Source organism: Symphodus melops (assembly GCF_947650265.1).
Source record: "Symphodus melops genome assembly, chromosome: 17".
In the NCBI taxonomy this organism is placed as follows: Eukaryota; Metazoa; Chordata; class Actinopteri; order Labriformes; family Labridae; genus Symphodus; species Symphodus melops.
The window spans coordinates 12,692,245-12,705,853 of record NC_136707.1 but is presented as its reverse complement, the minus strand read 5'-3'; the positions used below and the strand labels follow the sequence as shown (position 1 = coordinate 12,705,853).

General features: G+C 36.8%; 1 protein-coding gene across 4 annotated transcripts in view; it reads left to right on the top strand.

Moving 5' to 3' along the window:
• LOC306838367 (syntaxin-binding protein 4) overlaps positions 1-13,543 on the top strand; it is a 57,278-nt gene extending 43,735 nt beyond the window's left edge. For 3 of the 4 annotated variants that reach the window (XM_079366495.1, XM_079366497.1, XM_079366498.1), the window contains 10 exons: positions 2,356-2,444; positions 5,122-5,218; positions 5,858-5,985; positions 6,099-6,191; positions 7,040-7,105; positions 7,223-7,420; positions 8,835-8,951; positions 10,053-10,102; positions 10,933-11,057; positions 11,766-13,543. In XM_079366495.1, coding sequence (XP_079222621.1) covers positions 2,356-2,444; positions 5,122-5,218; positions 5,858-5,985; positions 6,099-6,191; positions 7,040-7,105; positions 7,223-7,420; positions 8,835-8,951; positions 10,053-10,102; positions 10,933-11,057; positions 11,766-11,818 — 1,016 coding nt within the window. In that variant the 3' untranslated portion in view covers positions 11,819-13,543. The remainder of the gene's footprint in view (positions 1-2,355; positions 2,445-5,121; positions 5,219-5,857; positions 5,986-6,098; positions 6,192-7,039; positions 7,106-7,222; positions 7,421-8,834; positions 8,952-10,052; positions 10,103-10,932; positions 11,058-11,765) is intronic. The other variant, XM_079366496.1, reaches the window with a different exon arrangement.
• The last annotated feature ends 66 nt before the right edge of the window (positions 13,544-13,609 follow it).

The following is a 13,609-nucleotide window of genomic DNA, read 5'->3' as shown; positions in this document are numbered from 1 at the left end:
AAATCCAATTGGCCTGGATTACTTTAGTCAATGCTATTTCCCAGGTGCTGTGACCAGTTAGCTACATAGACTCTTATTGGTTAGTCCACTTGCTTGCCATGACAGCTTTCAGCAGATAAGCTACAAATACAGGTTTGAAATACTTACAACTTAAGAGTGACGGCTAAGTGGCAGAGTGGCTGCTACAGCAGTGACGTAGGCTTTGCACACTTGGCGACCCTTAATAACTTTTACTGTGACATTGTAGGTAAAACAGTGTTAGATTAGAAAAACTAGTTTCTGGGGTAAATAATTTTCAGTCTTGTTTCAGGGAGTGTTGTCTAATCTTTTACAAATTATGTTGTTTCAAATGTTTTGCAGGCTCATATGACAGCAATATGAAAATTATTTACATCATTGGTGTAAAATATGCATCGAAAGATAGTTAAAAAGAGCCAGTGACTTTAAATGTAGGTCTGTATAAACTGTTTGAACACTATCATGTACACAGTGCATGATAATGTGTATTCACACTCACACCCATTAGTCCTATGGCCTGAACTTTCCTTTTACTCTGTCTACTATACAGTTTACAACCCTTTTCTCAGTTAAAAGAGTACCTCCAGAGGCTCCACCGAGCAATTTAGCAGTCTTTGCAAATGCCAGATAGGGCCTTATTTGCTGCAATGGCACTGCCAGCAAAAATATATAAAAACATAATAGGAAAAAAAATGACCTTCTGAAGCTAACTTGGTGTAGAATAAAATACATCTGAGTAGGGGTTTCACTATCCTAAATTGCCTAATGCCACCAATAATGTTTGGCAGAGGCAGAGTAATTCATACTTTCATCATACAACCTTAAAATGCACAACAAAACCTAATTTAAAAAATGTGGCCATGTTTTTTTTATTTTTTTAAATGGACACCGTAGACCATTTGAATGTCTGCATAATCAATACTAAAATCACATGATTCACTTATATTTTACCCTTCTCCTTTTTTGTTTAGCATCACTGTTGATATTATCTAAGCACTCTATTTTTGTCAAAGCTCTCAAAGTATTGTGAAACTAAACAATATGCCTTGCCACATGCAGCTAAATAAAGCCAAATGAACAAATTAGCGCAAGCATTAGTCTTTTGTTTCCTTCAGGCATGTAGTAGAAATTACCCCGTGATTAATATTTTTATTAAAAAAACAACAAGCTGTGCAGGTGGTATTCTGCTGCAACCATGGTGTAAAGCACGGCTGCTGCCACGACAGCATGTCTGTCTGTTTTCACCACCAGTCAGGGGTAGGGGGAGGTTGCAAATCCTTTGTGTGATACGAGGAGGAGGTGGAGTTTATTCATGGAATCAGCTCATACCCCTTAACCGTGGGTGTGCAGACGCACACTCAGAGGAAATGTTTCTGTTACCAAAGCAAGCAAACAAAAATCTAGGACAGACAAACTCATCAAATTAATAACAGTATTGGCTTACTGCCCTCCCCTCTCTGACGGTCCCTCACACTTATCCTTATACCTTGCCTCCACTTTTCTATTTTTAATCATCTCCCAGCCAACACACACGCTCACACACATCCCCTTTATCACCAAAACACCAACATCAACCAGATCCACAGACAATGTCTATTAAACCAGACTCATATTACAGATTATTTCTTCCCCAGTTGTGAACGATGTATACTGTATCCTAAATTGATGTCACATATCAGATATACTTGTACTATTCACTGCACATTCACACACTTATGGGGGAAACTGCTATGTAAAATGTACATCTGCATGTCATGTATTTACCTATGCCATTAATTCATTCAGTACATCAATTAATCAATCTTTATTTGTATCCCGACAATTCATAAAACATGTTTTCTCAAGAAACTTTCCAAAAAGAGGAAAAATCTTTACTCTTATAAACAATAACTCTTCACTAGCACAGCAATAAGCAACAAGTTAAAGTGAAAAACATCTTTAAAGAGGCAGAAAATAAACAAGACGCATGTTGAACACATATTTGCCAAAATTGTGTTGGGATTGGAATGAGCAATAGAGGGAGATGCAGAAAGAAGAAGAAAGATAAAAACAAACAGAGCAACAACAACAGCACAATGAAATGTAGCTTTATAGCTTTACTTGCCTGTGACACAGCAGCATTAATGTCTGACTGCAAGAGCTGGGCATCGATTTCCCAACCTTCAGGTTTAAAGACCAACTCTTCAAGCATTCGTGAGAAATATGTTTATACTTTGTTACTCCTGGCTATGTTTTCTCTGTTTATCCTTGACAAGTGTGCATACATTTTTCATTTTGATTCATCTTGCATTCTTTTTTTCATTCCAACCTCCTTCCCTACCTTTTTCTCTTTTCAAGGTTCAACCAGCCAAAGGTCCCCAACAGAGGCCAAACCTAAGATAACACTGGACCCCTACATACGCCTCAAATCAGACAAGTTAGACTTGGTGAGTCCCGTTCTGTTGTCAAGGAATTTAGAAATGTGATTCTAAATATTTTTCTCTTTGCTTTTTCCTGTTACAGTAGATGTAACTACATCCAGTGTGTCTAAAACAACACGCTTGCCTACAGACGTTTCATATAAAGAATTATAGACTACACTCCTAATCACTCACAAGACACATCAAGGAACGATAACTCATACAACCCCCTTGCACTTTGCCATTAATCATGTGACATTTAACCTGCAGAAAGTAGTCGGATATGACCAAGCTTGGACTGTGCACTTTAAAACAGCATAAAATAAAGCTCTAAATATGAGCAAATCAGGAGTCACGCCACACTTTATTTAACTCGTCATGAACTAGCTACTTAGGCAAGACAGTGTCTGAGCCAATCAGGATCGAGAACAGCTCTCTTGTCCAGTCAGGTGGCATGAACCTTTCAAAGCCAATGAGGAGCAAGGACATGATTCTGAGCCACTTAGGAGCCAGGTCACTTTGTCTGAAGCAATTCCCAAGCCTGGTCTTAAATAGTTTTGTTTTATTATTGTGTCTTTCTGATTGGGTAAGCATCTAACACACCAACCAAAAAGAACATACATCAATGCAGATTGCAAAGAAACAAAGGCTCTGTTGCATAATTTAACATGTTCATTTATAAGGCCATGATTTCTTTTCATCACTACTCTATTTAATATGTTAAAATGCATTGCAAACTTAGCAATTAAACTTTGAGATTTATTCCAAACCTAAAGAAAGATGTTAAAACTTTCCATAAAAATCCCACCAATCTCTCCAAAAGAAACTAAGATGTCAATTTTCATAGATAGAAAAAAAATTATATTGATTTCAAACTGATTTTGATCCCAAGAACAAAATGAATATTTTGGCTTGTTAACAAATATTATGAATGGAAACAAAGCAGTTTCCCCTGTTGTAAAACAGAGCAAAGTTCACCTGAAATTCTATTGAAGACCAGATTGAAAACATGATGTTTCAAATCTTTTTAAAGTGTATAATGATCATAAAATAAAATACAGGCATCTTGCCTAACTCCTGATGAGAAAAACATTACTCGCTGCTCTCCACCCTCAGCTACTCTCTACCCTCAGCTACTCTCCCCTACAACATAACTAGGACTGAGCAACATCAACAATCTGATTAATTAACAAACAAGTAATCTCAAAAGCGACTTATATCCTTATGTCCTTATATATTGTTTTATAGTCTAAAGTTTGTTGAAACTCGAAAATCAAACAGGCTTTTTGAAAAGGAAGTTTAGCTACTCTGGGATTGACAATAAAGACTTCTTAAGGCACAAATTACTTTTTAAGGTCTCTTAGGCAACGTCCTTGTGAAGGATTGAAAGAGATGGTCGATGAAAACAGAAGTTGATAGTTGAGCTGAAGAAATAATCCTTATCTGGTTTATAAAATGAAAAAAATACATATCTGTGTTTTTACAGATTTAACTAATATTTCTGATTATAAAACAGATACAGGAAGATCTGAAAAATGTCTGTCAGATGCTACAGATTTTGTCGATACATCTATCACTAAAGCATCTTGAAATAACACTTTTTATGAATTGGCGCTATACAAATAAAGATTGACTGATAACTGTTTGATTGATTTTAACAGGCCATTTTTGCTTGCAATTTCTGTACTTCAGTTAAATGCAAAAAAAAGAAAACAGAACCCAACTTCACATAAAAGTCCTAACAATGCGTTTGAAAGCAATTACAGCCAGTGTCAGGAATCCACAGAGGCTCATCAATTAGGCTGTTTTTCATGTTTCTTGTTCTTAGACATAAACCTGGATTAAAAAACCATAACTGGCTGTTAGCATGTTGAACATGTATTAGTTGCAGACACTGAGTACATTTTTACATTTAAAAATTGAAAAGTTACAAAAAAGAGAATTTATGAGAACACATCAAATATTTAGTGTAAATTTTCTTAATACTTATTTAAGTGTTTTATGATAATATGCAACTCAGAGATTTAGTATCTATCCATGAGAATATTACCTCTAATCTGGAAAAGACAAGTGTGATTTTTTTATCTTCACTGTATATGTAATGTCTTTTCATTTTCAATTAAAAAAAAAGCAATTACAATTTTTTGATTAACTAGGTGAATTGTCAAAATTTGATAGGTATGCCTTCTTCACTGATAAGGGACTCTGTTTCAAAAACACCTGCATTTGTCTAAATGCAGCATTATGAATGATTTAATGACTTGTTATGTCTGATGTACATCGGTACTGTTTACAACTAAGGACTTAAACAAGCATTTTTGGATGCATCAATCTGTAAATGTGCAAACATGTTACGTCATTTATTAAACAGAACATTTGCACTAAAATAAATATAGACATTCAGTTTACAGTTTATCAAAGCTAAAAATAAAGGTTGATAAAGGTTGCATTAAAATTTCTGATATTTTCTGATCTGTTTGTAAAATTTTATTTACCCGCGTATATCAACATCTTTCAGCTGAAGTGCCATGAACTACTTGTGGAAAAAATGTAAAGAAAACGTAAAGGCACAAGGATTAGTCATTTTAACTGTAATTCAAAGGGAAAAATCCGTAGAGGGCTGCACTTTAATGGCATGACTTAGTTTACCTCTTGCAGCAATGCTGAAAATATCTCTGATTACCTTTTGGTCTCTGTTTCTCAGGCTTTGTCCTTCCTTGGGTTGGATGTCACAGAAGAGAAGAGGAAGAAGTTGAAACAAAGTCTGAATATAGACCCACAAGGCACTGTGTCCTATGGAGGTGAGACACAAGTACAGAAACACACAAAAAGACGCATACTTCCACTTGTGTCAACAGCAAGCTGAAATATCTGTCTTGAAATCCTGCCAGATCACAGGCTCCTTGCGACAGCGGTATGTCAGTGTCTGGTTCAGTCACCTGTGTATGGTGTCCCGTTGCATAACCGTAGGGTAGCCTTGTCTGATTATATGCATGTAGACATTTCATTCCAAAACTAAGCCTCTGTATTCAGTGCTCTATTTCTTTAACACTTACATAAACAGGATCTAGTTAGTAAATGTTATGATTTAACAAAATAATAGTTGCTACTGAATAATTTAGTATAAATACAATCCGCTGTTGAATGGGTCATAAATAGATTTTTCAAATTTATCTCAAGAATAGCAAGTTTTAAAATAGTACATTATTAAACCCACTGAAAAGCAAGACATTATTTTGAAAATCTTTTATCTTGTGGTATGTAATAAATGAATTGTTTCAGGGGTAGTTTCTTCTTTCTATAGCATGTAGTACGCTGTACTGTATGTATTACACAATACACAATACAACATCTGCTTATAGCAAGAAGAGTAAGGAAACTTACAGAAGGACAGAGAGACACTGCCATTTTTCAATTGTTGCTTGTCTGTCTACTCTTAGATTTCATGGATGCTACCCGGAACATCTTTCAGGAGGACCTTGAAGAGCTTGGTTTAGCTGCAGGTCCCTTCATGTTTTCCTATCACGAAGCTGCTAGCTTGATGGACACGTCAGCCTTCCACTCTCCTGTAAGCAGTCCTTTTGACCCCTCACATGCAAAACTCTAATACAGATTAACAAGAAAAATAACTGTATGTTTATGGGTGTGTGTGTGTGTGTGTGTGTGTGTGTGTGTCCTTAGACATATGAATCAGAATGCAGTTACAGCAGTGAGGAGATGGAACAGTTTCAGACAGAAGTGAAGCAGCTGCAAACCCAGATGAAACAACTCAAGGTGAACATAAACCCTAAAATCACTCACACACAAAACGTCGGTGGATGGTAGACCTCACATTATATCAAACAATGTAATCATGTATTCCTTATAAATTTTGTTAGATCATCTGAGCATTTAACTGAGATAAAGACTTGAGAGGAGAGTGGAACATTGCAGCTGGAAACTGAGTTTATATGAGGCATAAGCACAGCCAGAAAACTGTAAAACAGCAAAAGAGATGTTTGTTTGAACATTAAATAAATAATATCTATCTATATAGTATTCTGAGTACAGCTCTTAAACAGTTTTAGTTGTCTAGTGTAATCAGTGAAAAGCAAGAATTCTATCAGGTTGATGATATCAAAAACCCTGTAAATATTCCTGTGTCCCATTGATGTTGTACACTATTTGGAACCTAAGTGGGAAAAGTGTACTTTCAGAAAATTACACTTAGAGTAAATACAGAAGCCAAGTAAATGTTCACCAATACATGTCGATAGTATAATAACTAGAAATGTCTGAAATTATATTGAGAATTATTTCATGACTAAAACTAGTCACAAGCATAATTAGAGCTACTGAAAGAGAAAAATGCCAAAGCTTTGATGGAAAACCAACATATCCATAGTAAACAAATAAATTAAATCTACGTAATAGATTTTCTAATTGTCTAATCTCGGCAGTTGCAATTCTTCCTACCGTCATTTCAAATTTTGCACGTTCTTGGCCACTTCTTTGGGGCCCCCAGCAGTTGCTTGCCTTGCCTATTGACAAGCAGCACCTCTGAGGTCTCAGAACCACTGAAGGTCCTCAGCCTTTGTCCCTGTAAAAGCCTGCTGTGTTTCATCTGCTGCCTCTCTTGGCAGGTGATGCTGAAGGACATGGAACACAGCAAGAAAACCCTGGAGGAGGAGCTGCTGAAGACCTCCGAGGTGAGAAACAAGTCAAACCATGTTTGGAGACCTACAACTCTGTCCTAAACTGAGACACAAGGCAAAATGTGTTTATTTATCATCAAAGATGTTGAACCAAGTTATTTCTTTATCCAGAAAGCATGTTTGACTGTTGAGGAGAACAGCCGCCTGAAGAGTCGTCTACAGGCAGCTGAGGCTGAGGCTGGACAGCCCCAGGCCAGCAGTGCAGAGCAAGATTATGAGGAAGTCATCCAGCTACTGGAGGCTGAGATCAGAGACCTAAAGAACCAGCTGACTAGCAAAAGGCAAGCACAAGGACTGGAGGCCACTAAAGTAAGTCTCAGTAAGGTTTTTAACTTGTTCTATGAAGGTTTCTTAGAATTTAATTAAGATTATTAATCATAAGTTTGGATTTAACTTACAAGAATGCCTCAATAAGATTTATTTTGTTACTTGATTGTCTTGTTATAATCCTTCACACTTATCAAAAATAACATGTACCTTGATCCACTTGTTGATCTGATGCCAGTGAGACACATTCGCTTCCGATGCTACCTGGTTCACTGTACTTTCAATCTCTACAAGCAACTGAACAACTATTAAAAAAAAAGATAAGACTAACAGTCCTTGGTTTCCCCAATTAATCACAATATTTAGTTAGATGTTCTTACATAAGGGATGTGTATTATACACCGTTATGAACAGCTATTGATCTCTCACACCTTCAAGATCACTGCATAAACGTGTTGAAAATCTGGTGCATGGTGAGGTGTCACCTGCAGACAAGAGTTAATTCACAAGAGGAGCTGTGTATAAGAAAAGCCTCATTTTGGGCTCATAGCCAACAATTGACTGCAAATGTGAACTCTCTCCCCTGCATATGATTTGGTGTGGGATTTAAAAAGCATTAAGCCAAGATTTTTCCTGTCATCTGTGTTCCTACACTCCTCTGTCATGAGCTGGAGGCTCTGCAACACCATCAGTGTTCTGCCTGCTTTTGTTGCCCGAACCTTGTGAAGCATATTAAGCTGCATTTCCACAGCCCCCACAGACCAAGACACAGAGTTCTGCCTATGTTTTCACCACCAGTATGCTTTGATGAATATATATGTTTCCTTTGGCTCTTTTGGTTTTCCATCATATGTGGTAAATCCTCTGACTGGTGCACAACCCCCATGGTAGAAATAAGGATAGACTGTGTTTTAAACTGTTCTCCTTTTTGGAACGAAAATATGTGATTGCAGCAAATGGCTTGATTAGTATTCAGAGATGATCAAACGAAGTTTAGAACATTCTTTCTGTCTCTTTCTTTATTTCTTTCTGTCATATTTACTCCCTACTTCCTTAATGTTTTCTGTATTTTCTTTGTTTCTTTTCTCTACTGACAAAATACTTGTATATCCACCTGTCCATTCTGATATTGCATATGAAAAACCTGAACTGAAATTGAAAAAAAAACTAAACAAAAGGGTCTTGCTTTTAGAAAAGTGCCAGAGGTGTAAACAGTTAATATTTGATTGTCAAGCACCTACAAATTTCAATAATTTCTAAAGATTATTTTAAATTAATTAATTATCACTGTAATTTTCAAAGTCATCCGCTCTTAACTAGTCTCGCAATGGTTTGAATTTTCGTTCAGTATCACTATTTTACAGTCTTGTTAGCCTACTTCTACACAAAAATGTAAGGCCCTGTTTCAGTGCGCACCTATTAATTGTTGTTTGGATACGTGTCATGTGTTTGTCAGGAGGAGGTCTTGGAGTTAAACAGGAGGCTGACAACCATTGACTGCCAGCTAAGGAAGTCTGAGCTGAGCAGGAAACACCTGGAGATATCCAACAAAAAACTGCTTGGCTTTGCTCAGGTAGAACTTCAACTGAAAACCTCACATAATGATAATTTTATGATGTGTTGACTTGATACATTCAAACCTAGTTTTCATATTCTTGAATTATTTCTGTGTTAAAACCAGTAACGTATGTATCAAGAACTGTGTATGTTATAATGCATGATGTATCCAGTGGCTCTGTGCCAATTTTTGTCATTAAAATATTTAAAACGTCAGTTAGCCACACAGTTACCCTATGTAATACTTGTTTTTTTTCTTTTGAATTGGTCCCAAACATTCCCTCCTGCTGCCCCAAATAAATAAAAAACTCAGAGCATCATGGAACCTACTGCTGAAAATCTACCAACACACACAATTTCTATCTTTATGTCGTAAAAAGTAAAGATCAGAGATTGGCTACTGGGCATGTATGATTAAGAAAATTAAATAAATTAAGATACATCTTACCTGTAGCCCAAATGCCAGTTGTTTGTTTTGGGAGAAACATTTTGAGATTAAGTGAATCCTAGTAAAGGCCTATGGTGTCAGATAAAAGTAAGTAATTACTAATAAGGCCTGTTAGACTGTCTATAGATTGAGTGTGATTTGATGGAAATCAGCGTGTCCTCTTTCACAAATTGGAGTAATTTTATACCATTAGAGTTCCAAATATTCCCAGTCATTACCCACTCCTACACTGTTATGGAGCCAGGATGCCACCTTGTGGTTGAGCTGACAACAGCTGTATTTAGACAATGACACATACAAGACTTACATACAAGAATTGACTTGCCAAAATACTGATGAAAAAACACCTATTCTGCATGTTCTTATCACAAGAAGTGATGAATAAGTTCATTCTACAAAAAAAAAACACCATATTTGAATGGACATTGTTTTTGTATCATTTTGTAGAAGGGGTTCAATTCACTGGTTGTCTTAGGTTGGCAGCATCCACAATCTGTTTTAAAAGCGGACCTAACCAAAATGATTTCTCAATTCACTTTGACTCCCTTTCTTTGTGGTTCTAAATGCATTCTTTTGGCGTTGTGTGACTAACTGCCATCTGTTATGTGTAAGTCTTGTTTTGAAAATGATTTTATCGCATGAGTCATACTGCCTTATTTTCGTCCTTAGAATGTCCACAAAGTCCTGACAACACCCAGCTTGTTTGGAGGAGAGGGCGGGTAAGAAAGCTCACGATTAGACGCATACGCTTCAGGTCCTGCTCTTGAATGTCCCTCTGTATCAATAAAGTATCTATGTATCTGTCTGCAGTGCATTCAGAAAGCATTCAAGCCCCTTGACTTTTTCTACATTTTGTAATGTTAAAGCCTCATTCCAAAATTGATCAAATTCTTATTTTTTCTCCTAAATCTACTTGCAATACCCCATAATGAAAAATGGAAACGTTTTTTTAGGATTTTTTGCCATTTCATTAAAAATAAAACGTGAAAATATCATGTTCATATATTTATTTAATACTGTGTTGAGGCACCTACGGCAGCAATTACAGCATCAAGTTTTTTTTGGGTAGGATGCTACAAGCTTGGCACACATACATTTGGGGATTTTTTCCCACTCTTCTCTGCAGATCCTCAAGTTATGTCAGGTTAGATGGAGAGTGTCGCTGCACAGCTATTTTCAGGTCTTTCCAGAGATGTTCAAATGGGTTCAAGTCTGGGCTCTGGGTGGGCCACTCAATGACATTCACAAACTTGTCCTGAAGCCACTCTTTAGTTATGTGTGCTTCAGGTCATTGTCCTGTTCAAACATGAACCAACGCCCCAATCTGAGGTCCTGAATCCTCTCTAGCAGGTTTTCATCCAGGATGTCTCTGTACATTGCCGCATTTATATTTCCTTGTATCCTGATTAGTATCCTTGTCCCTGCTGCTGAAAAACATGGCAAAATATGGCTTTAATATTACAAAATGTTGAAAAAGTGAAGTGAATACTTTCTGAATGCACTGTATGTATCTGTCTGTAACCAGCATCCTATACATGTGTTCTGTCAGGAGCAACAGGTCATCCCCAGGCACTGACAGTCCAGACACCCCGTCACCACTTCCTGATCCTGCTTTTCAACTGGCTGTGGAGGCCAAAGAGCTGGTAGTGGGAGCATGTACTGCTGATGCCCAAGGTACAAAGGCAATCTGGAATATACGTGAACATTGTTACAAAGAGAGAATCTTTACTCTTTAAGTTTGGGACGGCTGTGGCTTGGTTGGTATAGTTGTCTTCTCTCAACTGGAAGGTCATGGGTTCAATCCCCAGCTCCTGCAGCAACATGTCCAATATATCCTTAGGCAAGACACTTAACCCTGAATTGTATGAATGCATATGAAAGGGATTTGTTACTTCTGACGGTCTCACTACATAGCAACTTACATAACGCTACATAAGTTCAAGTTCATTTACCATTCAGTAAGTTTTAGTCTGTAGGCATGTTTTTGTTTTTGCAGATAAAAGTTCAGAATTTGGCCTAATTGGCTGTTAAGAGTAGAGAAACACGATTTTCTCACCTTGGGAAAAGGAATATCGACAGCAGATTTTCATGGATCATTGTTTTTGATAATGGAGTCTAGCTGATAATACTGTCCATAGAAGATATAGTCTCAGGTGATGTGCTCTAGATTTGAGGTTTTACATGGGTTATCAACTTCTATTTCAATAAATAAACTTACAAGTCACCATATCAACCAAATTTTCTCTAGACAGGTGGAATATGTGGTGTGAATTTCAAAGTAAATGTAGATTTATTTTTTTAGTTAAACTCATGTCACATGATGATTTAACTGTATCTACTAAATTCTGTTTCTGTCCCACTGTGATTGACTTGTCTCTTCAGTGAGTCCATCTGAGGCAGCATCAGTCCAAGGGGCCGGCCCTCACCAAGTATGAGCACAAGAGAACCAGAGAGAAAGCTGAAGATGCTGAAGAAAAAGCTGAACCAATGGCAGACTACACTACAGTCAACATACAGGAAACCATCCAATACCTTCTATAAATGGTGTCACTTCAACACATATATACGAGTGCTTAAAAACAGCACAGCCAATGTTTTAATGCCAAAATTAGCTCAGACATGAAATTGAAGTCTTCCTTAAACCATTCAACTGTTTCTATGGAGGAGGTTCAGCAGTAGGATGTGTTGGACCGAGGACTTTGAACTTTTAATGATAACATGTGAGCAGAAGTCTCTAAGAAACCCAATAAATCATCCAGTCATACATTAGCAACAACTTCTTATCCCTTGCAGGATCATTACAGAAAGGAACCAATCCCAGCAAACACTTAGGGAGAGGCAAGATACACCCTGGACAGATCAATCAATCTCATGTCTGACATATCAGGATGGACAACCATTAATGCTCAAAGTGAAACTTACATGCAATTTGGAATCTACACTAATGCATGTAACTGAGGACTTGTCTAGACATAATCTAGACATGGCCAGTTCATAGTCTTCCTTTATCAGAGCTCCACACTGCCATGTCTCTCCATCACACATCATTTATCTTGTCTGTCATAGAGGTTGTGAACTGTTAAGCAAATATAGGGAAAAAGCAAGTGTCCCTTTTGCCAGTTTTGACAATCCATTCTGTGCCCTCATTAAAGGCAAAAGCGTTCAGAATAGTTGGGCCAGAGCAGTTTGTCACCTGCACTTCATTTCACTGCATGATTCATGTTGATGTGTCCTACCTCCAGGAGTTAATTAGAAGTTGCTGTAGCTCCTGCTTTATTATCTTGTGTTATCATATATTTAAATCAACAGCTGCAAATGCTTTCAAAAATACTGACATGTCCTGTATATCTGCAATATTGCATCTTTGATGTGGCCACAACTTTCAGGTTGTTTAATTTTTTTTATTAAATAACTGATGACTGAACGATGTGGTTTATTCCGGTTTTCTAGAATTACATTTTTCTTCTAAAGCAGAGATTTTTCACAGGTTGACAATTTAATAAATTGTGTGAAAGTACGTCAGTCTGCATACAGTCTTAAAGCTCAGTTTTCCACCAGAGTAATTTTTTTAGGCAAAAAATCCCCCAACAACCTTTAAAATCTCTGGGTGACTATAATAATAAAAAAATAATAATATTACTATGCTACACTAATTAACTTAAAGAAACAAAATATTTTGCCGTTAAAAAAGCTGAATTTAAATATTCAGAAACACTGAAGCTGTCCTGTAGAAACAATTGCATATGTGTTTCAGGATCAAATGCAATGTCATTCTGTGCCAGAAACTGATGGCATTTGTAATTAAAATAAACAAATTAAAAAACTGAGTCACTGTGAAGTAAAAACAAAAATAAAGAAAGCTGTGATTGAGAAAAGCTAAAAAGAAATAAATCAATCTTTAAACAGGAAACCCTAACATTAGACATAATACAAGAGAAACATGTTAACAATAAACAATCAGAGACAATTAAAATACTTCAATTTGATTTGAAAGCAGCAGGGGACAGAAAAAAAAAAAAAAAGGTACTTTAAAGTCCTGGTCTTCTCTGTGGGAATCGCCAGCAACAATCTTGACTTCCATGCAGAGGGCTGCCAGAAATAAATCACATAAAAAAACCACACCAGGAAGCGCAAAGTAAAAAATTAAACAAGCACCGACTTCTTTCTTTAAGCTCTCACTCTCATTAGTACAAAAGACCACACAACAAACACATACATTTCTGTAG